A 23,287-nucleotide genomic window follows, 5' to 3' on the forward strand; every position below is an offset into this window, starting at 1 on the left:
AAATATGTCCACAGAGTCTGTCTTCCGTTCCCACAGTGGCAGTTTCCTTGCTCAGACAATGCCACGTCTGCCCCTCCTGTGAGCTCTGTGCCCAACAATCTTTGTTTCATCTTTCCCTCCAAATCACGCTCACAACTGCTTCTCCTGACTTCCTGCTGCCTCTCACCCCCACAGCCGATCTCTCTCTCTCTCTCTCTCTCTCTCTCTCTCTTTCTCTCTCTCTCACTCACACACACACACACACACACACACACACACACACACACACACACACACACACAAAGTTAGATAAAAACATAAATATTCCTGCTGGAAGGTTGCAATGTAACATGACTTTATTGCTTAGAATTGAAAACAATAACTCCAAAACAGAGAGAGACAAAACAGGCTGCTCCCTAATGCAGTGACACATGACTGACCCCACCTTGGTGTAAGTGGGATCTTTTCAAACCGGCTGCCTGCTGTGCTGACTGACTCTGCTCCCACACTTTGCTACAGAGCCCTCTAGAGTGCAAGTAGGAAACCCTCCCACCCCCACCACCCCCCACCCCTGGCCGTTCTTAGCTTGCAGTTCCAACACAGTCCTCAATACACCAGCAAGTGGAAGGTCAACTGACTTGCTGAAGGCCATGGACTGAGCCCTTGTCTCTCGAATCCCAATCCACTGCCCTCCCTTCTTACCCCAGCCTTCACATGCAGAAGGGATAACTTCGCACCGAGCTGCCTGTAGCACCACTGAACGTGCCACCTCTGTTATAGGTGGGGGTGCTGCAGTACGGGGAGAAAGCTGTCCACGAATGGACCCTCCAGGATTACCAGACAGCGGAAGAAGTGGTGGAGGCGGCGAAGAACATCAGCCGTCAGGAGGGCCGGGAGACTCGCACGGCGTTCGCTATCCACAAGGCCTGGTACGGGGAGTGGTGGGAGGGATTTCTCATGGGAGCTGGGTGTGTGGATTTTTAACTGTGGTCTCCACACTTCTTAGCTGCTTAAGTGCCATATCCATTCTGGGCTGAATTTCCAGGAGCAGAAAGTTTCTAGATACCCTGTTCTCATGGTATTTCCTCCCCAGGCAGACCCAGAGAAAAGGGGGCCTCTTGCAGGGAGATGATGGCAAAGTATCTTGGTGCTTATACAGCTCTGGGATCCCAACACCCGGCCACCAAAATGCAGCCAGCTCAGGGGTGGAGAACAACTGTTAACAACCCAGCACAACAGTGTGGGGAAGGAGAAATGCAGCCCAAGAAGGGCAAGTCCTTGCTCATCTCTTAAGTGCCTTAGGGTTGTTAAGACAGGAATTTAGTTTTTAAGACTCTTCTAGCAGATGCCAACACACTGAACCTCAGGCATCTCAAGTGCGTGGCCTTTGGACGGCCCAGCTCACAGAGCTCTCTTCCAGCCCAAAAGCTAACCCTGTGCATCCTCTGAGGTCTTCTTTGCTCCTTGCTGATCAGGATCAACAAACTCACCAGGCTGCCCGCAACTGACTCTGTGGAGCCCAGGAAAGGAAGTGGGTGTAGAACTCAGACTCGGAGGGGTCTGTGTGGACAGAGATTTCATTAAAGGGACAGCTGGCCCTGTGGCTCGCGCTAATGGCGCCAGGGCGAAGTGCCCGAGGCGAGAGCAAGAGGCAGCACCGTTTGTAGCAGGGCTGCAGGGCCACGCCTCTCGGGAGCTGAGACTGGCCCTGGGGAATGGGAGGGAGGCTGGTCATGGGAGCGCTGTTCCCAACTGGAGAGGAGATGGTGGCTACTGAGAGGATGAGTACTACTCCTCTGGGATGGGGGAGACCCAGGTTCAAGCCCCTGCTTGGTTCCCTGCATGACCTTGGGCAAGTTACTTAGTAGCTCCGTGCCTCAGTTTCCCCAGCTGTAAAGTGGAGATAATAGCCCTGCTCTGCCTCCCAGGAGGCTGGGGAGGATGAACCTGTTAAGGATTGGGGATTATGATTATGGGGCGAGGGGGTGTAGAAGAACCTTTGGTACAGATGCCCAGAGATCAGCCTATGAAAACGTGCTCTTACCCCGCCCTCTAGGACGAGACGTGACTGAAGCCCCGTGCGTGCCTGGGTAGCTAGATCAGTATCTTATACCAGCAACACTCGCCTAGTGTAGACATGGCTTGTATCGGTAAAGCTGTACTTTTGCTAGTACGGTTGTTATCAGGGCTAACAGGCGGCAATTGTACCAGCTCCCCGAGAGCGGGGGGAGCCCAAAACATCAGTAAGGTCTGAGTAAATTAACTACGGATCTCTCCAGAAATAACGGGGGTGGGGCTTCAGCGAACATGACGGCCCGGGGCCCCAAATTTCTCTCCACCGGCCTGGTTATTCCACATCCTCTCCCCTTCCCTGAACGGCGCAAACTGCAGTGGCCAAAGTGTAGTTTTGCTGGTGTCAGCTGTGTCTACCACGAGGGTACTTGCCAGCACAAGTGGGTCAGTCGGGGGAATCACACCTCCGGACCGACAGAGCCCCATCTGCAGTGCAGAGCTGGCCTGAAGGTGGGTTTGTGGAAGACGAGCTGCATGCTGCTCAGTGGAAATGAAATCTGGGTCTCAGCCCAGTTCAAGCATGGCGCAGAAGGCATCGGACTGGGGCTCCGGAGATTTAGGCTTTATGCCCAGCTCTGCCACTGACCAGCTGGGGGACGCTGGGTGAGTTTCTTCCTGTCCCCGTGCCTCAGTTTCCCCTCTCGCCTTTTGTCTGTTCTTTTTGGATTGTAAGCTTGTCAGGGCAGGGCGCTCGCTGGGGGTTTGTACAGCCCCTAGCACGGTGGGGTCCACCACCACAATTGGTCCACTCACTGGCAGCCTGAATGGGCCCTGGAGGCTGAAGCCCTTCTGCACCTTCTAGGGCAGGGTTAGGAACTGGGCCTCTCACAGCATGTGACCCTCAGCCAGGGCTAGAACCTCAGTCTGTGTCTTCTCCCTCTCTTGTGGCAGCTCGGAGGCCTTCAGCCCGGAGAGGGGGGGCCGGGAAGGAGCCACCAAACTCATGATCGTGGTGACCGACGGCGAGTCCCACGACGGGGATGAGCTGCCAGAGGCCCTGGCCGAATGTGAGAAACGCAACATCACGCGCTATGCTATCGCGGTGAGTGGGCAGCGCCCAGGGACTCGATGTGGCTGGGGCATGGGCTAGTGCTGTGTGGCTGCGCCAGCCCGGCTTGTCTGATTCTCATGCTCTGGACTGGTTGATGGAGATGGGGAATTTTATCTGGGGAAACCTCCCTTCTTTTCCTGTGTCAACTCTTATCACTATGGGAGCCTAGCCTGTGGAGGAGATCAGGGACACGAGGGACCTGAACTACATTTCCCATGTTGCACCATGACCAGGGACTCCCATGATGCAACGTCTGCCTCCAAGAGAAAGACTGTGGTGCATCATGGGAGATGTAGTCCACCCAGAGACTTCCAGCCAATAAATGGGCTTGGCCAAACTCAATTTTTAGTTTTTATACTTTTAACGGATAATAACAATGTTTGTTTTGAAGCACTTTTTCAATTTTTAGCCATTTAAATGTTCACAGTTGTGGGACATTGGGAGGGGTCAGACAACACGGGCATCAGGCAATAATTATTTAATGACCTAGAGATTGAAAAAGTGACGGCTTTATAAAGATTAAAACACAAATTGTCAACATCACATCTCAAACTATACAAAGTAAATAGCCCTAAATCTACTCTAATAAGTTCTCAAGCAACATTTTTCTTATTTTGCCCATCTGCAAATTTCAATTATTCTCAATGGAAATATTTTTTTCTTGGTTTGTGTGTTTTCGGGGAAGTCAACATTTAACATTTACCCACTAAAAAGCTAATCCTTCCAAACCTACCTATAGAGGAGCAGGAGGCAGCCAAACTACATTTCCCATGTTGCACCATGGCCAAAGACTCCCATGGTGCAACTGCTGCCTCGAAGAGGGTAGACTGGTGCATCTTGGGAGATGTAGTCCAACCAGTGACCCTGGCCTATAGAGGAGAATGGGGGCAAGAGGCAGCTGAACTACAGTTCCCATGAGGCACTGTGGTGGCAATTTCCAAATTGAAATTTTCCACTGGGAGAGGGGGAAAAACACATTTTCCAACCGGCTCACGTTGAGGGGCTCTTGCCCGACACCTGTAGAGTGTGCCATGTTAGACAGTGAGTAACCAGCTGAAGGTGACACGGTCCTCAACAACCCTGGCTTCTCAGGTCCTAGGTCACTACATGCGCCGACAGCAGGATCCCCACTCCTTCATCAGCGAAATCAAGTACATCGCCAGCGACCCCGATGAGAAATACTTCTTCAACGTGAGCGACGAGGCGGCCCTGAACGACATTGTGGACGCCTTAGGGGATAGGATCTTCAGCCTCGAAGGTAACTGCGTTTGGCTGATCAGGGCAGCCGTGGAGTCCCAGGGGCCGGGACCTGGGGCTGGCAGCCAGGACTGGGCCCAGCAGCAGAGCCCCCCAGGTGTGGGGCCAGCAGCTGGGAGCAGGGCCGGCAGTGGAGCCCCCGGGAGCGGGGCCGGCAGCCGGGATCCCGCACAAAACGGGGAGGTGCTACAGCACCCCCGGCATCGCTAGTTTCCACGCCTACACTCGTGGGTTCTGTTTCGTTAGCAATCAGAGATGCCGCCAGCAGCATAGGAGACAACAGAACTTTATACTACGCGCTGAGAGGCCAGTATCACACCTCAGCCTTTCCTGACCTCCTTCTCCCACACCAAGCTAGGTCCTCCCTGAAACATGGACCCTCTTGCTCCAGTTCCCCCTTAGCAGTCTACAGAGCTAAGCGGCCACTCCTGGCCCTACATCCTGTTAGAAGAGCCAGGACAAATGTGAGAGTTCATAGCGGAATGTCCCTGGCCATCTTCCTGTGCTGGGTTACCCGAAATGATGCTGATTTTTTCTCTCTCTCCCCCGTCCCCACCAGGGACTCATGGATATAACGAAAGCTCCTTTGAACTGGAGATGTCCCAGATTGGCTTCTCAACCCACCTGTTGGAGGTAAGGCTGCTGCTCATTGGCTTAATTTAATATGGAGATATACACCTATCTCATAGAGCTGGAAGGGACCTTGAAAGGTCATTGAGTCGTCCCCTGCCTTCACTAGCAGGACCAAGTACCATCCCTGACAGATTTTTGCCCCAGATCCCTAAATGCCCCCCCCTCAAGGATTGAACTCACAACCCTGGGTTTAGCAGGCCAATGCTCAAACCAGTGAGCTATCCCTACCCCCCCCAGGTAGGGCTAGAAGGGAGCTCAAAATCATATCCTCCATCCCTTTGCAATGAGGCAGATTAAATTAACCTCCCACTGTGCTCGGTGCTGTACATACAAAGGCTATCCCTGTCCTTGGAGGCCTTGCCATCTAAATAGATGAGTCAAAGGCGAAACAGGAGCAGAGAGAGGGGAAGGGACCTGCCCAAGGTCACCCAGACAACCCAGGCCACCTAAGGCCTAGTCAGGTGTCCCACTACCGGACCATGTCGTCTCTTATGTCAGTCATTGCCTGCTTCTGTTACGAGGGACTTCTCTAGAAAGCAATTGCAGAAGTGGGAAGTTATTCTAATAGCCTCTCCTCTCTGTGCCTCAGAATCCCCTTTCCACTGAGGAACAGCACAAGGAACTGACTGTCTTCCAGGGGGACCTGCAAAGGGGAACGTAAATTGGGCTCGTAGCCAAGGGATTGGCGTAACAGAAACATCACTGTTTCCCATCTTCTCTCCTCCATGCCCCTGCCAGGACGGGATCCTCTTTGGCACCGTGGGGGCGTACGATTGGGATGGTGCCGTCCTCAAGGAGAGCAGACACGGCCGGGTCATCCCGCCCAGGAAAGCCTTCGAGAAGGAGTTTCCGCTGGAGCTGAAGAACCACGCGGCCTACCTAGGTGAGGTGGCGCCGTCGGCCCGAGCCCTCTTCTCCCGGGACTGAGCGGCCTTGGGAGTCTATTGTCCCGCCTCTCGTTATCATGTGACCTTTGGGGGAGGAGCCAAGCGCCTAGGGCACATGGGTTAGAAATGTCTCATGGGCTGCAGGGTGTGGAATGTCTCGAGGGATTAATAACGGGCTGTAGACCCCATCTCCTCTAGGTCGCCTGGCTCAACACAAGGGCCAGATTTCCCAAGGGGGTTAGGTGCCTGACTCACATAGATGCTCTTGCAAATCCCTCTCTGCACCGACCTGCATCTTTAGGTGCCTAAATGGCTTTGAAATCCTGGCCCGAAGCTGGTGGGATTTATTACTTGTATTGTGGATGCACCTGGGAGCCCCAGTCATGGGGCAGGACCCCCTGGTGCTGGGTTCTGAACAAACGGAACAAAAAGACAATCCCGGCTGGGTCTGGAAGCCAGTGTTATCTGCCAGATGGCTTCTGTGACACGAGTGGGTGAGGTACCAGCCCCGATAGGCATGTGCCCCATGGCTGCCCATACCCCAGTTCTGTCCAAATCAGGATGGCCCAGGAAAATCTGGGCTGGGGGGAACAACGCATGGGAAACACATCTCTCCCTGGGCCCCAGAGGAAAAGGAGAGCTGGCTGACTCTAGAAGACTAGGCCAGGGAACAATTCTGTGCCTTTAGTCACTGTATTGTTAATTTTTTTTCATTTGCATTGTGGTGGCACCTTTCCGCCCCCCACGGTGCAAGGCGCTGTACAAACACAGACCAAAGAAACAGTCCCTGCCCCATTCTTCTCTCTCTGGAAGGGTTGTCTTCAGACTAATGCCCCTGGAGGCAGCACCACAGATCAGTAAAACCCACTTCTCTGTGTCAGCCAACCAAACCCCAAAGCTGGCCAGCTGCTTGCCCCCCCATCCCAGGAACCCACGGCCTGCCCCATAGAACAGCTCTGATGTTCTCTGCAGCATAGAGCGTCTTGGGGTGCCAGAGGCAGAGCTGACGGGGTCCCCTCTCTCCGTGACAGGTTACGCTGTCTCCTCGATCCGGCTCCGGAACGGGAAATGTCTCTACGTGGCAGGGGCACCGCGCTTTAAGCACAAGGGGAAGGTTATCCTGTTCGAGATGAGCAACAGCGGGCGCGTGGTCATATCCCAGGCCCTCATCGGGGAGCAGGTAGGGGCCGGACAGGCAGCGTGGGGTTGGGCTGAGCCTGTCTCTCTAGAAAGACCCCTCGGGGTCACTCTCTGCTCCTCTGTGAATCCAGAGCCTGTGGCATCGGGGATGGGTTACGGGAGCCGGGCGGAAAGCACAGGCTGTTCGAACCGGGCAAGAGACAGTTTTCCCAGCCCAGGAATATTTCTGAGAGTTCGACATTTTTTCCCCATCTCAAACTGGGATGAAAATTTGAAAATAACCAGAAACCAGCCAATTCCCTCCTTCCGGGGCCATCCAAACATTTCCTTTCGGTTTTGCCCTCCGCCCCAGCTTTTTTCTAATCTGCTTCAATGTCAAACTGAAAAGCCACTTGGCATTGGAAAGCTGGCAAAGGCCAGCCTGTGGCTGGGCGAATGCTGACTCTCCCCCCCCTCAGGCTTTTTCGAGTCAGATTTCCTCCAGCCCGACCCTGCTTCGGATCAGGTTTTTGGGGTTGGGTGAATCTGCATTTTTCCAGGAAAAAAAGCATTCGGCGAAAAATTCCCACCGTGCACAATTGCACGTGCGAGTGTATAAAAAAGGGGATAGCCCCGGCCGTGGTGACGCATCAGTCTGAATTATACACCCCTTCCTGCCCCCTTAATGCCAGATACATGGAGATGACTTCTGAGGATATAGTAGTTTGTTCTGGGTAGTCCTGGCTCTGGTAAAGTTACACACAGTGTCACCTAGTGGCTGAACATTATAGTGCAGTTTTCCATTCCATTCCACCACCCGTTATCTCCCGAAGAGGGCGGGTTAGTTTGGGGTTTTGTCTACATGAGGAAGTGGAACTGGTTTAACTGATTTGCTTTAAGCCGATTTCAGCTAAATCTGTGCGAACCCATTTTGGCTCAGAATCAACCGAAGTTAAACCAGTTTATGTCTGGCTTAACAGAGCGTCTACACGGCCTCTGGCACCGGTTCCAGCTTCAGTTAATTCAGCGCCAGTTGTTAAATCGAGGCCACGTCTGGGTGTAGACAAGACCTGAGCAGTGCAGAGAGCAAGGCTGGCACTGAGCATGCTGGGGAGGCAGGAAAATGAGGGCTCGCTGCCTCCTGACGCCCCCCGCCCCCAATCTACCCTCTTTGCAGATCGGCTCGTACTTCGGCAGCGAAGTGTGTCCTGTGGATGTGAACGGGGACGGAATCACGGACGTCCTGCTGGTCGCCGCCCCAATGTACCTGGGAGATCAGAGCAAAGAAACAGGTCGGGTCTATATCTACAAAGTGGGCCAGGTAAATTACAGCGCCCACCCTACCTTTCTCCCTGGGCAGGTGGGGTACTTGTGCATATAAGGAGCATGCTGTCTGATTTGCAAGGGGGGGAACGGGAATGCAAGCCTGCAGAGGGGAAAGAGAAGCCATGCGTCTGGTTCCTGGAGCTGAGACAGACCCCACCCTTCTCCCCGCAAACAAACACGCTCTCTGCTGAAGTTCTGCTCCTGCACCATACCCCTGGATGTCGGCGGGGGGATTGAACCTGGGGCCTCTGGATTTTAAAACACGTCCTGAGCTAAAAGACCAGCTCTGGTAGCAGGCTCATGGGCCTCTAGATGTGGTGGGGCGGGGGAAGGCAGGACAGAGTAGGTGTGGCTAACTCTTGGCTGCGGGAAAGTAGTAGGCTGTTGTAATTGCTAGGGCTAGCCACAAGAGGGTGACATGATCAAAGGCTCCCGGTAGACGTGGCCGGGGACCTGGCAGGTGCAGAGAGAGGCTGAATCTGGCTTGGAGGGTGATACGGCCCTTTCACTTCCTTCCCCACATCCCAGCGGCTGCTGACGTTCAACGGGACCCTGCATGCTGACAAGAAGCCCCAGGACTCCCGCTTCGGTTACTCCCTGGCGGCCGTGCCCGACCTCAACCACGACGGCTTTAATGACGTGGTGGTGGGAGCGCCCCTGGAGGACGGCCATCGGGGGGCCGTGTACGTTTACCATGGCTCCCGGGGCACCATCCTGCCACAGTACCAGCAGGTCAGTCACTTGGGTGTTCGAGAACACGGTGTGGCTGGCCTACAGAAATAGCCCAGCCCTGTTAAGGAGGATTTAGATCCAGACACTTGTATGGATCCTAAAACCAATTCTTCCATTACACTAGGACCTATTGTAAACAAGTGGGTTAACTGCTGTTAATAATGGATGGATAATGTCATGCCAGGTTTACAGCTCTCTCTAGCCCCTGAGGAGCTCAAAGTGCTTCGCTAATGTTAATTCATTAAAGTCTTTTTGCCCCTTATCCCCAAGTGAGCTGGGTAATGTTCACCCCTATTTTCCAGATGGGGAAACTGAGGCACAGGGCAGGGCAGTGACGTGCCCCAAGTCATTGCCTGAGTCAGTGGCAGGGGTGGCAGTTCTGACTCCTGGTGCCCGGCCCCCTCTACTTCCCTCCTGGTACTGGGAACAGAATCCAAGAGTCCTGACTCCCAGCCCCCACCAGCTCTAACCACTAGACCCTCTCTCCACCCACCTGCCACAGTGCCCCTCACCAAGCACCCTTTCTCCACCGCCAGCCCCGACAAATTCCCAGGAAACCATCCCGTGTTCAATATCTGGGCCCAGATGCTCAAGGGTATTTAGGCTCCTAACTCTTCTTGATTTCCATAGGCGAGGATCTGAGCCCTGGCTGTAGGGGTCCCACTCTGGCACCCACCGCATGGGGGGCCTATGGGGGAGGAATTAGCCAGCCCCAACTTTGCAGGGTGTCCTCAGGCGTGAGGGCTGAATAAAGAGCCGCGGGGTTTTGTTTGTGGCTGGGCTGCCCCCTGGTGGCAGATGGCACCAAAATCCTCTCGACTCACTCGCTTGCCCTGTGGCTAGACCCCTGGAGGTGCAGAAAGATTTTCCTGTGCCCAGATTCAGCACAGAGGCGGGTTGGGGGGTTGCCCATCATGCAGACGCCTGTCTGGTCCAGCGAGGCAGTTTTTGGGTGTCCCAGGAGGTGACTATGTCCCCTCGCCCAGGGGAAGAGACAGGGGGGTTAGAAACACCAACAGCGATTCTTCCCCGCTGGCCAGGCAGAGACTTTGGGATCTCCCGGCTGGAGCTCTTGGGGCAGGAGGGTGGGTGGGCTTAAAGCTACCTTTGGGGGGCTCTGGGTGCTGGTCTCCCTGAACGCCTTGCTGGCTCCCCAGGGGGCTGGCGCTAATGGGCCTTGGGGTGTTGTTATTACTACACTGGAACGCCCAGAAGGTAGAGCCCCATTGTGCTGGGTGCTGCATGGACACCTAGTATGAGATGCTCTCTGCCCCAAACAGCCTGCCAGACAAATCATGGGTGGGGAAACTGAGGCATAGAACATGACAGTGGCTTGCCCCAGATCACCCAGTTGGTTAGTGACAGAGCTGGGAATAGAATCCAGGCCCCCTGAGGCCCCGTCTGGTGCTCTAACCACTAGGCCACGCTGCCTCTTGGGAGAATGAGTTAAACCTGGCTGTGCCTGTGGTGCCCGGGCCGTTGTTCCACCGGTGACTAACTCCCCACTTACCCGCCAGCGGATCGAAGCCTCGTCCCTCCACTCGAGTCTGAGCTACTTCGGCCGCAGTGTGGACGGGCAGATGGACCTGGACGGAGACGAGCTGGTGGACTTGGCCGTCGGGGCCCAGGGAGCCGCCGTGGTGTTGCGGTGAGTCGCTCCCTCCCGCCGCGGAGGGACCGAGCGGGACAGGTGGCGAGTGTGTCGGACCAGCCAATGGCCGTGGCGCTTCCCAAAGGAGCTCAGGGTCATTATCCCCATTGTACAGATGGGGAAACTGAGGCACGGAGCGGGGGAAGTCACTTGCCTGAGGTCGCCCAGTGGCAGGGCTGGGCAATAGAACACAGGTCTCCCAAGGCCCAGTCTAGTGCGCTAACCACTAGGCCACACTGCCTTAGCTAATGCAGGGCAGGAGGCATGGAGGGTGGAGGGAGGCCCCCAGTGCAGGGGTGTCTTGTGGTGGGGGGCACAGTGTCCGGTTCTAGCTTCCCCGTGCGCTAGTTTCCCCTGCGGCTGGACAAACAGGGCGCCCTAGGGAACCAGTGTCTTGAACGTGTGGTCCCCGGGGGCCAGGTCGCGGAGGATCGTCCAGGTCAACGCCTCGCTGGCCGTCAACCCCACCTCCATCAACGTGCTCCAGAAGAACTGCCAGCGGCACGGCAAGGACTCCGTGTGCGTCACGGCCACCGTCTGCTTCCGCGCCACCTCCAGGTCCCCGGGCCGGGGGGACCGGCATTTCGGTGAGTGCCGCGGGGCCCCGGTGCCCGCCCCCGGCTTGGGACGCGGTGCCGGGACTCCGGCGTGACTCCCCCCCCCTTGTCGGCGCAGGGATCAAGTACAGCGTGTCTCTGGACGACAGAAAGTTCAGCGCCAGGGCCGTGTTCGACGACACCTCCCAGAAGCTGGTGCAGAAGCGGCTCCGAGCCAGCGTGGGCAAGGCAGCCTGCGAGCCGCTCCCCTTCCACGTGATCGTGAGTACGGGGGGGCGCTCTGGGAGGGGAGAGATGGAGCATCCTGCCTCCTGCTGGACAGCATCAGTATTACAACAGCACCCAGCGGCCCCGCTGCTGCACACAGCCCCTGAGGCTACGCTGCCCTGCAAGCAGAGGTGTTATCTGCCGGCAGGTCAAGCGCATACTCAGGGACCTTGCTCTTGGTACCCGAGCCGGCTAAGGTACAGGTCCGTCTGCCCGTGCTGCAGTCACGCCACTGAGTGCAGCGTCGACGGACCCATAGCGAGAGACGGTCCCTGCCCTTTTAAGAGCTGGCAGTCGAAAGAGTGGGAGGGGAAACGGAGGCACAGAGCGGGGAAGCATCTTGCTCCAGGTCTCCTAGCCCAGTGCTGTACCCACTAGACCACACTGCCTCCCTTAGGACTGCCTGATCCTTCTTGCTCTATGTGCCATTGCCCAATTGGGGGGGGGGGGGGGTGGCGCTGTCCTGCCCCCCCGGGATCAAAGCATTTTGTCCTACTTGGGTTTCCTCCCGCGACGGATCCCATCTTTGAGCTCCCTGGCCCGGGATTATTTATTGACTTGTTCTTGATTTACATTTAAAATAACCACGAGGCCCAGCTTAGGCTCCAGGTCCGTTAGCATAATGAATTAGGCCATAAATACAATGAAACGTAAACCTCAGCAGCCCGGAAATCATCCGGGTCACGGGGGCTCAGCCAGCCACCAACCCTCCTGATTCTGCTCCAGAACACCGCTCCAAGCTCCAGGCGCCCAGCGAATGCCAGGCCAGCAGCCCCCTCTTTTATAACAAGGGGGACCCAGCTTGGGGAGTGCGGCCCGGGGAGAGAAGGGCCTGTCCCAGACCACTTAGGGATCTGTAAGTCACGTCATCTCCAGTTATATGGATCCCACCACTGGCCTAGCTAAGCTACCCTGCCTCCAGCTATGGCTAATATCGGATGCTTCAGAGGAAGGTGACCCCCTCAATCCCATCATGCCCCAGGGGACGTGTTTCCATATCCTCTTGCCGAAGCATGGGGTCCAGCGGGTCTCAAGCAAAGCTGGCATCCTTCCCGGGGGACGGTGGGTGGCTAAGGAATCCCGTCTCGAGCCTAGGTTCCTTCCTCCTGGCAGGACACGACGGACTACCTGAGGCCGGTCAGCATGACGGTGAAGTTTGCCCTGAGCGATTCTGACCCAGGCCCCGTGCTGGATGAGAGATCGTCCACCACCGTTAAGAAGCTGGTGAGTACTCGGCCTGTCCCTTTGCTCCGGGTCATTAACAAGCCGCTGTGTTCCTGGGCGGCCGGGATCCCACCTCCTGGGACTGGGAGCTGGGCAAGGCTTTGGGTACGGCCACTTTGAACCTTGCTTCCCCTTATCCCCCTTCTCTCCAGTTGGCACCTGCCTTGGGGGCTGGATAGCACCTCCCGTAGACAGCAGAAAGGGGCGGGGGTTGCCTCCAAAAACACGGAGAGATGTGGAGGATGAAACTAACTTCGGAAGGTGCCCGTGGGAAATGGATCCCAGTAGCCTGTGGGCTCTTCCAGACTTGTGCCTATGGTTCTAGACTGGGTGGATGGGTGGTTCTAGATTCTCTGTTGGTGGTTGTGGTTCTAGACTGGGTGGTTCTAGACTCTCTGTTGCGGGGGGGCTGCAGTTCTAGACTCTGGCTATGTCTTGGTGTGGTTCGAAAGCCAGTCATCCAGTCTCCTGTGAGCTGTAATACTTGGGTCTATATTCAGCGGCTGGGTTGAGTGTGCGGGTGCTGCGCGGGTCCGGCCGGTGACACAAAGGCGCTCAGACAAGATGATCCCTTCTGGCCTTAAACTCTATGGCTCAGAGCGTTCCCCGTGCGTCTCCCAACTGCCCCGCCGCTGAAGGCTCTGCAGGAGGAAGAGGATGGGAAGACTGAGCTGGGTGGGAAAAAATGTATGAGCTGAATCCTTGTCATCTACTCTGGCCACAGCCGCCTTGCAGACAGCCTCCCCGCCCCACACTGCCTTCGGATAACAGCCCAGCGCCTCCCGCTGAGCCGTAGCCTGTTGGTGGCCAACAGCGACCCCTCCGTTGCTTTCAGATCCCCTTCTTCAAGGACTGCGGAGAGGACAATGAGTGCGTCACGGACCTGGTGCTCCAGGCTAGCACGGATCTCGCCGGCTCCAGGTATGGGCAGCCCCGGGAATGGAGCGGCCTGGAGTCTATTCCTTGCTCTGCCACGGACTTGCAGGGGCCCTTGGCCTAGCCACTGGCTGCTCTGAGCCTGGCTTCCCCCGAGACGCGGGGAGCTTTGCAAGCCCTAGCGGATGCATGGCGATGGATGCAGAACCTGGGCCTTTGTCTCTCTCTAGAGGCCAGTCTGTATATCGAGTGTGGTCAGTCTCAGCCAGGGGATGAGCTCTCTAGCTGAGGTAGCAGGGGCTTTAGATCCCGAGGTTGCGGGTTCAGGCCTCGCCCCAGGCATGTCTCACGGCCCCCAGGACGGACGGTGCAGCAGCCGCCCGGCCAAAGCTGCTCCCAGTCTGACGCTGAATCATCGCCTCCTTTCCCACTTCAGGCAGAAGCCTCACGTTATCCGCAAGGGAAGAGGAAGTTCTGGTGGACGTGGTCTTGGAGAACAAGAAGGAAAACGCCTACAACGCCAGCCTGAAGTTCTGGTTCTCCAAAAACCTCCACTTCGCCAGCCTCTCGCTCAAGGTGGGTCGCTCGCTGGGAGCCAGGAGCTGCGGGGAAGGGATGGCACGTTGCAGAGAGCAGTGCCCAGAAGTGAGGCTGGGCTGGACTGGAGCACTGGTTCTTCCAGTCCGGTACGTGCCTCCTGCCCATGTGAGGTCAGGGGACGGGCCCATTTGGTCCGGCTAGATGCCTGGACCCAGCCTCACGCTGCCCCATGTGACTGGACTGCGACAGCTTAGTGCTTGGGGGACAGGGGCCGTGATCCGCCTCTCCTGCCAGGCAGGGTAAAGCCCCGTTGCTGGATGGAGGTGAGCAGGGATGGTGAAGGGCTCGTCTGCTCCCGCAGGGGGAAACCCAGGTGAAGGTTGAATGCGCGGCCCACTCCCCGCACACCCGCGCCTGCAGCGTGAGCTACCCCGTCTTCAGGTCCCTGGCAAAGGTGAGTCCGGCCGAAACCCTTATTGTCTTGGCTCTTAGTGAATCCGTACTGCTGGTTAAAGGGCCGGGAGCCTGGCCCGTGACCCCCCTCGGCTGCTTTCCTGACCCGTAGCTCCAGTCCTGGCCCCCTCCCCGCTTTCAACCTAAGAGCTGCCGATGCCCCTCCATCCCACCCCACGCCCCTGTTCTTCCAGCCCTGGGTTCCACCTCCCACCTCCGCCGGTGCCCCTCCATCCCACCCCACGCCCCTGCTCTTCCAGCCCTGGGTTCCACCTCCCACCTCCGCCAGTGCCCCTTCATCCCACCCCACGCCCCCTGCTCTTCCAGCCCTGGGTTCCACCTCCCACCTCTGCCAGTGCCCCTCCATCCTACCCCACGCCCCCTGCTCTTCCAGCCCTGGGTTCACACCTCCCACCTCCGCCGGTGCCCCTCCATCCCACCCCACGCCCCCTGCTCTTCCAGCCCTGGGTTCCACCTCCCACCTCCGCCGGTGCCCCTCCATCCCACCCCACGCCCCCTGCTCTTCCAGCCCTGGGTTCCACCTCCCACCTCCGCCGGTGCCCCTCCATCCCACCCCACGCCCCCTGCTCTTCCAGCCCTGGGTTCCACCTCCCACCTCCGCCGGTGCCCCTCCATCCCACCCCACGCCCCCTTGCTCTTCCAGCCCTGGGTTCCACCTCCGCCGGTGCCCCTCCATCCCACCCCACGCCCCCTGCTCTTCCAGCCCTGGGTTCCACCTCCCACCTCTGCCGATGCCCCTCCATCCCACCCCACGCCCCCTGCTCTTCCAGCCCTGGGTTCCACCTCCCACCTCTGCCCCTCCATCCCACCCCACGCCCCCTGCTCTTCCAGCCCTGGGTTCCACCTCCCACGTCCGCCGGTGCCCCTCCATCCCACTCCACGCCCCCTGCTCTTCCAGCCCTGGGTTCCACCTCCCACCTCTGCCGATGCCCCTCCATCCCACCCCACGCCCCTGCTCTTCCAGCCCTGGGTTCCACCTCCCACCTTTGATGGGCAGCTGGGAGGGTGGGGTGTGAAGCTGTCCTCTGCGCCCACACAGGCTGGCTTATTAACCCATTGTGGCCCAAGGAGCTCCTGGGCGTGGCCGTTGGTCTGGCAGGCAGCCAGGCGGGGGCAGGAAGGAAAGCGGCTGGGCTAGTGGGACGCAGCGGCACACGCCTGGCAGGAGAAGCAGCTGGAACAAAGGCGGGCAGAGGAAAGAATTAGACCTAACCACTAGCTCTGCCCCGTCCTACCGCTGTCACTGACACCATTGCAAGGCCGCTGTGCGGCGAACCGGAGCCTTGGTGACTGGCATGAAAATGGGACCTCCCCTCCTGTCTGGCCCCTCGTGCACCCAGTGCTCTCGTCTCCACGTCCACCCCAGTGCTGGGGCATGGCCCACGCCGGGTTGCTGCAGAGATGGGCCAGGGGCTGGGCTGAAACCTCTGCTTTTCCCCAGGTGGCGATCCTGCTCGAGTTTGAATTCAGTTGCTCCTTCCTTCTCACCGAGCGCAGCTGAAACTCTCGGCCAGCAGGTAAGAGCGGCCGGCTGAACTGACCCTCCCCGGCCCGCTGGGCTAACAGGCTAGTGGGGGGAGGAGGGTGTCACACCTCCATGTGTCAGCTGATCGCCACCAAGGAGCGGACAGGGTGCTAGCCTGGGACGTGGGACAGCTGGCTTCAATCACAGGCTCAGAGCAGGTCACTTCGCCTAACGCCCACAGTTTTCATTGGAACCTCCGCAGTGGATGTTCGGCCCTGAAAAGCTTGCGTGGATCTGGGCCGCAGCACCCCAGCTGTGCAGCGGGGATCCCAGCCTGGCCCTGCCTCGCAGAGGGGCTTGGAGAGTGAAGATTGTAAGGGGCGGTGGTGAGGAGAGAACCGCCACTACTCATCCAGCCGGGGGCAGTTCAGCATCACGCGTTAGCTCCAGGCTTGAGGAGAGAAATTTGGGGCTCCCGAGACGACATGTTGGCTGGGGCTCACCCCCTCCCATGTCTTTCTTTACACAGATGTTTGGGAGGGTGGGGGGGGAGGAGCTTGGGACCTTGGTACAATTGTCCCCCTTTGTTCCTCCCGCATCAGCCCTGGCTGGCCCTGATGGGCCAAGCATCTGATTCAGGAATGCGGAGCGGGCATTTGAGTGGGAGAGATCCGACCAGCAACAGGGCCTTTCGCCAAGGCTGGGCAGCTGCTGAGAACTGGGGCGGGGTATGTAATGATCCGCTCTTGTTCCTCCCAGCGACAGCATCGAAATGAACGAGACCCTCCACGATAACACAGTGCAGCTGTTCGCCTACGTCACCTACGAGCCCGACCTCTTCCTCTCCAGGTGAGACCGTCTGGGGGAAGCCGATCCAGGCTCGGGGAGGAGAGGGGCGGCGGTGGATGCCCGAGTGTTGGCTTGGGATTAAAACAGCCAGAACCGCGCCCTTGTCCACACGAGAAACCTGCACAGCATTAGAGGTGAAGTTGACCCGGTTTAGTTACGCCCTGTGTCTGTGGAGGCTCTCAATCTGGTTTAAGAGCGGCTTAGCGTGGTTGAGTTTAGACCGGTTCTGAATTAACTTGATCCTGATTTGAACCCCAATGAGCGTTCCCACCGCAGCTGTTGGCACGGTTAGACCTAAACCGGTTTGAAGGTGCACTGTAAGTTAAACTGGGGCACTCCTCTCATGCGGGCGGGGAGGGGACCCCGATGCTGAATCTGAGTTGCTTTGTGGGGGGGCTAATAGACCCTGCGCCACCTCCCCGGTCTGATCCTGCTGCAGGTGGGCATAGGGAAATCCATCCACCCACTAGGGCCTCCCAGAATCCCACGCAGTCTCCAAATTGCTTGGGGCAGGGCCAAGCCCCTGGGAAAACATGGCCAAGAGATTCCAGCAGACTTGGCCTCCTGGCCAATTAGATGCTTGAACCCCAGCACCCAGGGCCGGCTCTGGCTTTTTTACCGCCCCAGGCAAAAAAGTCTCCCACCGCCCCACCCATCCTCCGCAGGGAGTGCAGCAGAGGAGGGCAGCGAGCCCGCCGCGGCTCCGCTCTCCCCGGCGGCCAGAGCGCCGGGGGGAGGGCGGCGAGCCCAGTCGCGGCCCAGCTCTCGGGCCGGAGCGCCGCGCCGCCCCCCTCCAGGTGCCGCCCCAAGCACATGCTTGATGGGCTGGTGCCTGGAGCCAGCCCTGCCAGCACCAAACGCGCCTGTTTGCAACTGGCCAATACCCGCAGGAGGAAACACTGCTGCTCCTTCCCATTCCCGGGGGATAAATCGGGCTCCCTGCCCCACAAACCACGTTAGTAGGGACTGTTCTGACAGTGCTCCCCTGCCCCCAAATTAGTCCAGGCTCCCCCAGTCCCTGTGATCTGGGGGCTAGAGGTGTCTGGAGACAGCAGGGTCGGGGCGCTAGGGGACGATCTGCTCTGCACCACGTCACCCCCCAGTCATGCCGTGTCCCCGCAGCGAGGCCACCTTGAACCGCTATGAAGTGCACCCGGCGGGCACCTTCTCCAGCAGCGTCGGGCCGGAGTTCAAGACCACCATCAAGGTACCAGCAATGCGGGGGCGAGGGGCAGCTCCTCCCAAGAGATGCAGCGGGGGATGCCTCCAGCAGCTCCTGGGTTGGTTGGAATAGGGGGGCCCCTACGACAGCTCTCGCGGGTGGGGTTAGATCATGTTGGCTCCTTTTCCGGCCATGCCCCTGGGAAAACCCCACCTGGAAGGGTGGGGGGGCCCTTAGGAGTGAAGCATGGCCCCTTGGAGAGCTCGGGGGTCTTTGAACTCCAGGGGTCGCCCATCCGAAGCATCCCCTTAATGAACCAAGCCCAGGGCGCCAATGGAGGGTTTGTCCAGCAAGGTGCATGGAGAGTCATAGCGCCGAGCAGTCACAGAGGAGGTGCTAGGTGCTGTACAAATACATAAGCCAACTGGCCCTGCTCCCCCGCCAAGAGCAAACAATCAAAGGCAACCTCCTCTAGGCTGGGTGGCTGCTTAAGGCTGGTTCTGCTAGGAGCTGGCCCCTGCCCTTTGCCAGCTGTCGAACGGCATCGCTCCTGTCTCCGAGCAGGTCCAGAACCTCGGCTGCTACGTGGTCAGGAACCTCTCCGTCATCATGTACCTCCCTGCCATGGCCTTCCGGCGTAGCTACTTCCTCTCCGTCACCCGCATCATCGCCGACAACGTGAGTCCTTGGCTTGCGAGTCCTCTCTCCCCTGGGCCAGCCCTCAGCCCTTCCCCATGTGCTAACAGCTGCTAGACCTCCTCAGCTCCAGCTCGGAGCATGGGCTGCATGGGCTCATGGCTCAAGCGCAGGAGTGGAAGTCAGGTCTAAGTTCTCTGCTGCTCTCCATCATGGGTGCTTCTACCCCTCAAATAATTGAAAAGAGAGAAGAGGGCAGATCTGGTAGGATCCCCTGCCCTGCAAAGGGCTGTCTGTCTGTTCAGCGCCAGCCCCCACATCCCCCCTCTAGGCCATACTCCTACCAGGCCCTGTAGCGACCACACTGCCACGTGCTGTCTCGTTCAAGGTTACCTGTGTCGTGCAAAACCTGACGGAGGCAATGCTACGGAGCCAGGCTGGAGTGATTCCTATTCACCCTGAAGATCTCTTGCACGCAGACAGACTGGTGAGTGGCACGGCACCGTCAGCGGCCCTACTGCCTTCACTCAGGGACCTCCAACGAAGCAGGGATGGGCTCAATCCATGCTTGGAGGGACATCTCCCCCAAATAAAGCGTGGGTGTGCCAAAACTGGGACAGTCCATTCAGAAGGGGGCACTCTCCCCTAGGTGGGGAGGTTAGCAGAGCCGAAGCCAGTTGCTGCGCAACATGGGAGGTGTCCAACTCAACCAAGCCAAAGGGGCAGCTTGTGCTCATCTGAAGAGCTGGCGGACACCACCGCTGCCACCAACACCTTGGCAAAGAGAGCCTGAATACTGGTGTCCTGCCTGAATTCCAGCTCACATCATTTCTTTGGGCCTCCTTAAACTCCCCCTGCTGTTGCTATGCCCTGCCACGCCCCCCTCCCCCAAACGATAACGGTTAGGGGGTGACATTGTTCAAAAGCATCCAAGTCCCATTTTCCAAAGGGCCTGATCTGTACCCAGCGTTTATACCAGTTTAACTCTGTTAGCGGCATAGAGCGTCTTCACCAGACACGCTGCAGTGGCCCAGCGCGCTCGGTACAGCTGGGCCATGCAGCGCTGTCCGTCGAGACGTGGCCATAGTGATTTAGCTATGCCAGGCCAACCTCTAGAGTGGACATAGTGATGCCGGTATAAAGGTGCCGTATAGCTTATTCCCCTTCCCGCATGGGAACTGCTAGACCAGTAGAACGCTCCCCTGGAGCAGGAAATCTGCGTCTACACTGCAGCGGCTAAAATGCTATATAAGGTCTTGGGTACTTAGGCCGCAGAGCCACAAAGATATTGCAGCACCTCTTTGAGGCTCTAGGACTTACAAGCTTAAGCACCAGTGCCGGTGAGTGGGCGATAGGTGCCTGCGTCACGCTTGAAAAGGGGATTCAGGAGCCAGTCACAGCTGCACTTTGGAAAATGTTACCCTACAGCTGGGTGAAGTGGTTGGGTTTTTCTTTACAAACTCGTTCTATTTTTCAGTCGGGGGTGGTGGGCAGGCGTTGGAACGCACCCAGTTTGCTCCTTTGTTTGATTTTCCATTTCCTCTCCTCCACCCCCTGGTTATTTTCAAAAAATGACCTGGCTGGAGAGAGGGAGAGGGATGGGAAAAGGAGGAAAAAATATCCCGCCCGGACCCCACCCAGCAGTGACATATTTGAAAGACAATTTCTTGGCAAAAAAATGTTGGCGTGGGACAAATTTTGCAAAGGCCTTTGTGAAACGTCAAGCAGCTGGTGAGACTGGCTTCAGTCAAGTGCACTGGGACGGATTCCCCCCCCCACCCCCCCGTGATCTCTCTGCCATCTAACCAGCTATGTCCTAGCGCTAGCAGAGACACCCCCCACCTGCCCTTGCCTAAGGTGACGGTGGGGGTCGGCTGGCGCGAGTTCGGAGTGTGACGCTCCTGGCCCCGCCTCTGCTCCCTTCACAGAACTGCAGCAACTCCTGGTGCCAGGTGGTCAGGTGCGAGCTGGAGCAGCTGGAGAAGAACACGGAGGTGTCCATCCACCTGCTGAGAGGGATCCACAATGACTTCTTCAGGAGGGTGAGTGCGCCCAGATATTGTGTGTGCGGAGTGGGGGGGAGATACAATAGCCAGTGTCCCAGTCCGCGTCTCTATCCGTAACGCATACGGCTGCATCATACCGGCACAACCCTCCCCCACCCCCCCAGACTCACTGGGGCAAGCAAGGGTAGCTGGATCCATTACTGTAGTCGTTTTGGGGAGCAGCCGCATGGTCGAGTGGACGTGGGAGAGTCGAGTTCTGTTCTGAGAGCTTGGGCAAAGTCACTTCCCCTCTGCTAAGAGGCATCAGAGCAGGGCCTGGAGGTGCTGCTGTGGTAAACGCTGGCCATTTGTTTCCCACGCACGGGAGTTTGCTTTTCTGCACGGCCCTGTATCCTTGTGCAAGATCCCTTTAAAAGACGTGCGCCGATTAATTCAGGGCAGTCCCTAAAGGAGCTCCGCCGAGCCGACCACAATGGTCCCTCTTATTCGCTGGCTTGTCTCCAGCACAGGGCTAGAGCGGCACCCGGGCTGCTGTAACCCCGTAGGACAGACGCACACCAGTGACAGAAGGGTTTTCCTAGTGCTTGAGTAGTGCCACCGCCCCAAGCGCTGGTAGGAGCGAGGTTGATGGACACATTCTTCCAGAGCCCTAGCTGTGTCTACGCTACACAGTTGCAGCCCCCAGGTGTGGTTTCTACACACACACACACACCCCGAGGGTTGTAGCCCCGTCGCCCTACGTTTCTAGCATAAACCAGGCCTCGGGCTCAACCCGCAGCCCCGTGTTCCACACTGCACCAGGCCAGGCTGATCCCTGGCCCTTGTGACTCTTCCCAACAGGCAACATTCAAAACCGTGAAAGTCATCAGCACGTTTGCAATTGTCGCCGCAGAGAACAGCTTCCTCTTCCTCGAGGAGTCAGCGCATCGGCGAGAGGTAATGGGTGGGGGGATGGGGTGTGGTTTATAGCCCTGCAAGGGCCAGAGTGGGACGCTTCCTACGGAGCCATGGTTTGGGATTCTAGTCCCTCCCTGCAGCCCACCTTGGGTTGGGTCCACACGTACCAAGGCCCAGATCCTCAAAGGGACAGGGGATTTAGGCACCTGGGACAAGCTGGGCCTGAAGCCTTATTTTCTCGTTCAGATACAGCCAGAGTCAAGGTGGTAAAAACAATGAATCATAGAATATCAGGGTTGGAAGGGACCTCAGGAGGTCATCTAGTCCAACCCCCTGCTCAAAGCAGGACCAATCCCCAACTAAATCATCCCAGCCAGGGCTTTGTCAAGAGGCTGCCCCTGCCTAATTTCTGCCTTGGTGGGGGTCGCGTTTATACTGTTGGGGAACGGCAGGTGCTGGCTGGTTGGAACGGAGTAGTTGTGTGAGTGAAAGGTGAATTTTCCCGAGTGGCAGCGGCTGCATTAGATGTTCTCACAAGCTAAGATTTGGTCAAGACCATTGGTGGCAAAAGACAGCGAGTTGAGTCCTCGGGCCCCGCAATTAGGAGGAGGGAAATCACACTGGCATCGTCTCAACATTTGGGTGGCGTTTCTGGTGTCCAGGCTCATGAGCTGGTGTAGGCTAGGAGAAGGTATGGGTGCAGAAGCCATGCATTGCTTCTAACACTCATTCATAAGCTAGTCCGTTCAGAGGTAGGTTTAGGGAAGGAGAAAGGGTTAAATCCTAAGGACATGATTCTCATTTCTACTAAACCCCACTGCTCGATGTAGACAAGCCTTATACAGCACTGTGGGGGGAGACACACACTTACTGAGAATCAGGCACTAAGGGGCTTGCTGGAATGAGCTGGCCCCGCTCTGGCTTCACTCTTCCTCACTTGTCCTGGGTCGTGGTGAACAGATACCGTGCTCCACCCTAGAGTGGGCAGTATGGCACACTAGGCAAACAGTCCTTACAAGGTGTGCTCTGTTTAGGGTCTTATACCACACCCCTCCCCGGGGCAGCTCACCCTCATGAATGTCTCCGTACCCAACGCGGGCAGGGGGAGGGAAGTTTTGGTCTTGCTTCTGACATCAGCAGCTCTTTACAGACAGTCCTGGAGATCATCCAGCCCAAGCGCATCCCCGTCTCCTTATGGATCCTGATCGGCAGCAGCGTCGGCGGGCTCCTGCTCCTGGCGCTGATCATATTCGGGCTGTGGAAGGTAGGCGGCTGTGTAGAAATGGAGCACACACTTCGGTACACCAGGTGCTGTCCTCTAACGAATGTCAGGGCTTCAACTTGCCCCAGTGACTGCGCCCTGAACGCAGAGGCTGCGGTACAGCCCTGTCCACCACAGCTGTGTTTCAGGCCCCGTATGCTGGCCAAGCAAGGTTAAAAAGGTGCCAGTTGGAATGTAACGGGGCCTTCGGGCCTCCAATGCTCAGGTTTACACAGGGCCACCCCAGAAAGTTAAACCTCATTAATTAAACGAATGATACCCCATTAAATCCCTCTACCAATGCTCCCATTCAGAATTACAGTGGCCTTAATGGGGTTTAGCTTAATTCACTTCAGAGTGAGTTA

At 57.5% G+C, this 23,287-nt stretch overlaps 1 protein-coding gene across 1 annotated transcript in view; it reads left to right on the forward strand.

The window, feature by feature from the left end:
* ITGA10 (integrin subunit alpha 10) overlaps window positions 1-23,287 on the forward strand; it is a 51,580-nt gene that overhangs the window by 26,927 nt on the left and 1,366 nt on the right. Inside the window, 25 exon segments of the mRNA XM_005293628.4 lie at window positions 760-908; window positions 2,944-3,094; window positions 4,196-4,361; window positions 4,920-4,993; window positions 5,732-5,876; window positions 6,912-7,060; window positions 8,177-8,320; window positions 8,854-9,057; window positions 10,575-10,705; window positions 11,129-11,295; window positions 11,384-11,526; window positions 12,646-12,756; window positions 13,592-13,677; window positions 14,069-14,098; window positions 14,100-14,208; window positions 14,534-14,626; window positions 16,088-16,136; window positions 16,139-16,163; window positions 16,871-16,960; window positions 18,083-18,167; window positions 18,687-18,800; window positions 19,147-19,245; window positions 20,687-20,800; window positions 21,605-21,700; window positions 22,812-22,925. Coding sequence (XP_005293685.2) covers window positions 760-908; window positions 2,944-3,094; window positions 4,196-4,361; window positions 4,920-4,993; window positions 5,732-5,876; window positions 6,912-7,060; window positions 8,177-8,320; window positions 8,854-9,057; window positions 10,575-10,705; window positions 11,129-11,295; window positions 11,384-11,526; window positions 12,646-12,756; window positions 13,592-13,677; window positions 14,069-14,098; window positions 14,100-14,208; window positions 14,534-14,626; window positions 16,088-16,136; window positions 16,139-16,163; window positions 16,871-16,960; window positions 18,083-18,167; window positions 18,687-18,800; window positions 19,147-19,245; window positions 20,687-20,800; window positions 21,605-21,700; window positions 22,812-22,925 — 2,838 coding nt within the window.

Source organism: Chrysemys picta, chromosome 20 (assembly GCF_011386835.1).
Source record: "Chrysemys picta bellii isolate R12L10 chromosome 20, ASM1138683v2, whole genome shotgun sequence".
Taxonomy (NCBI): domain Eukaryota; kingdom Metazoa; phylum Chordata; order Testudines; family Emydidae; genus Chrysemys; species Chrysemys picta.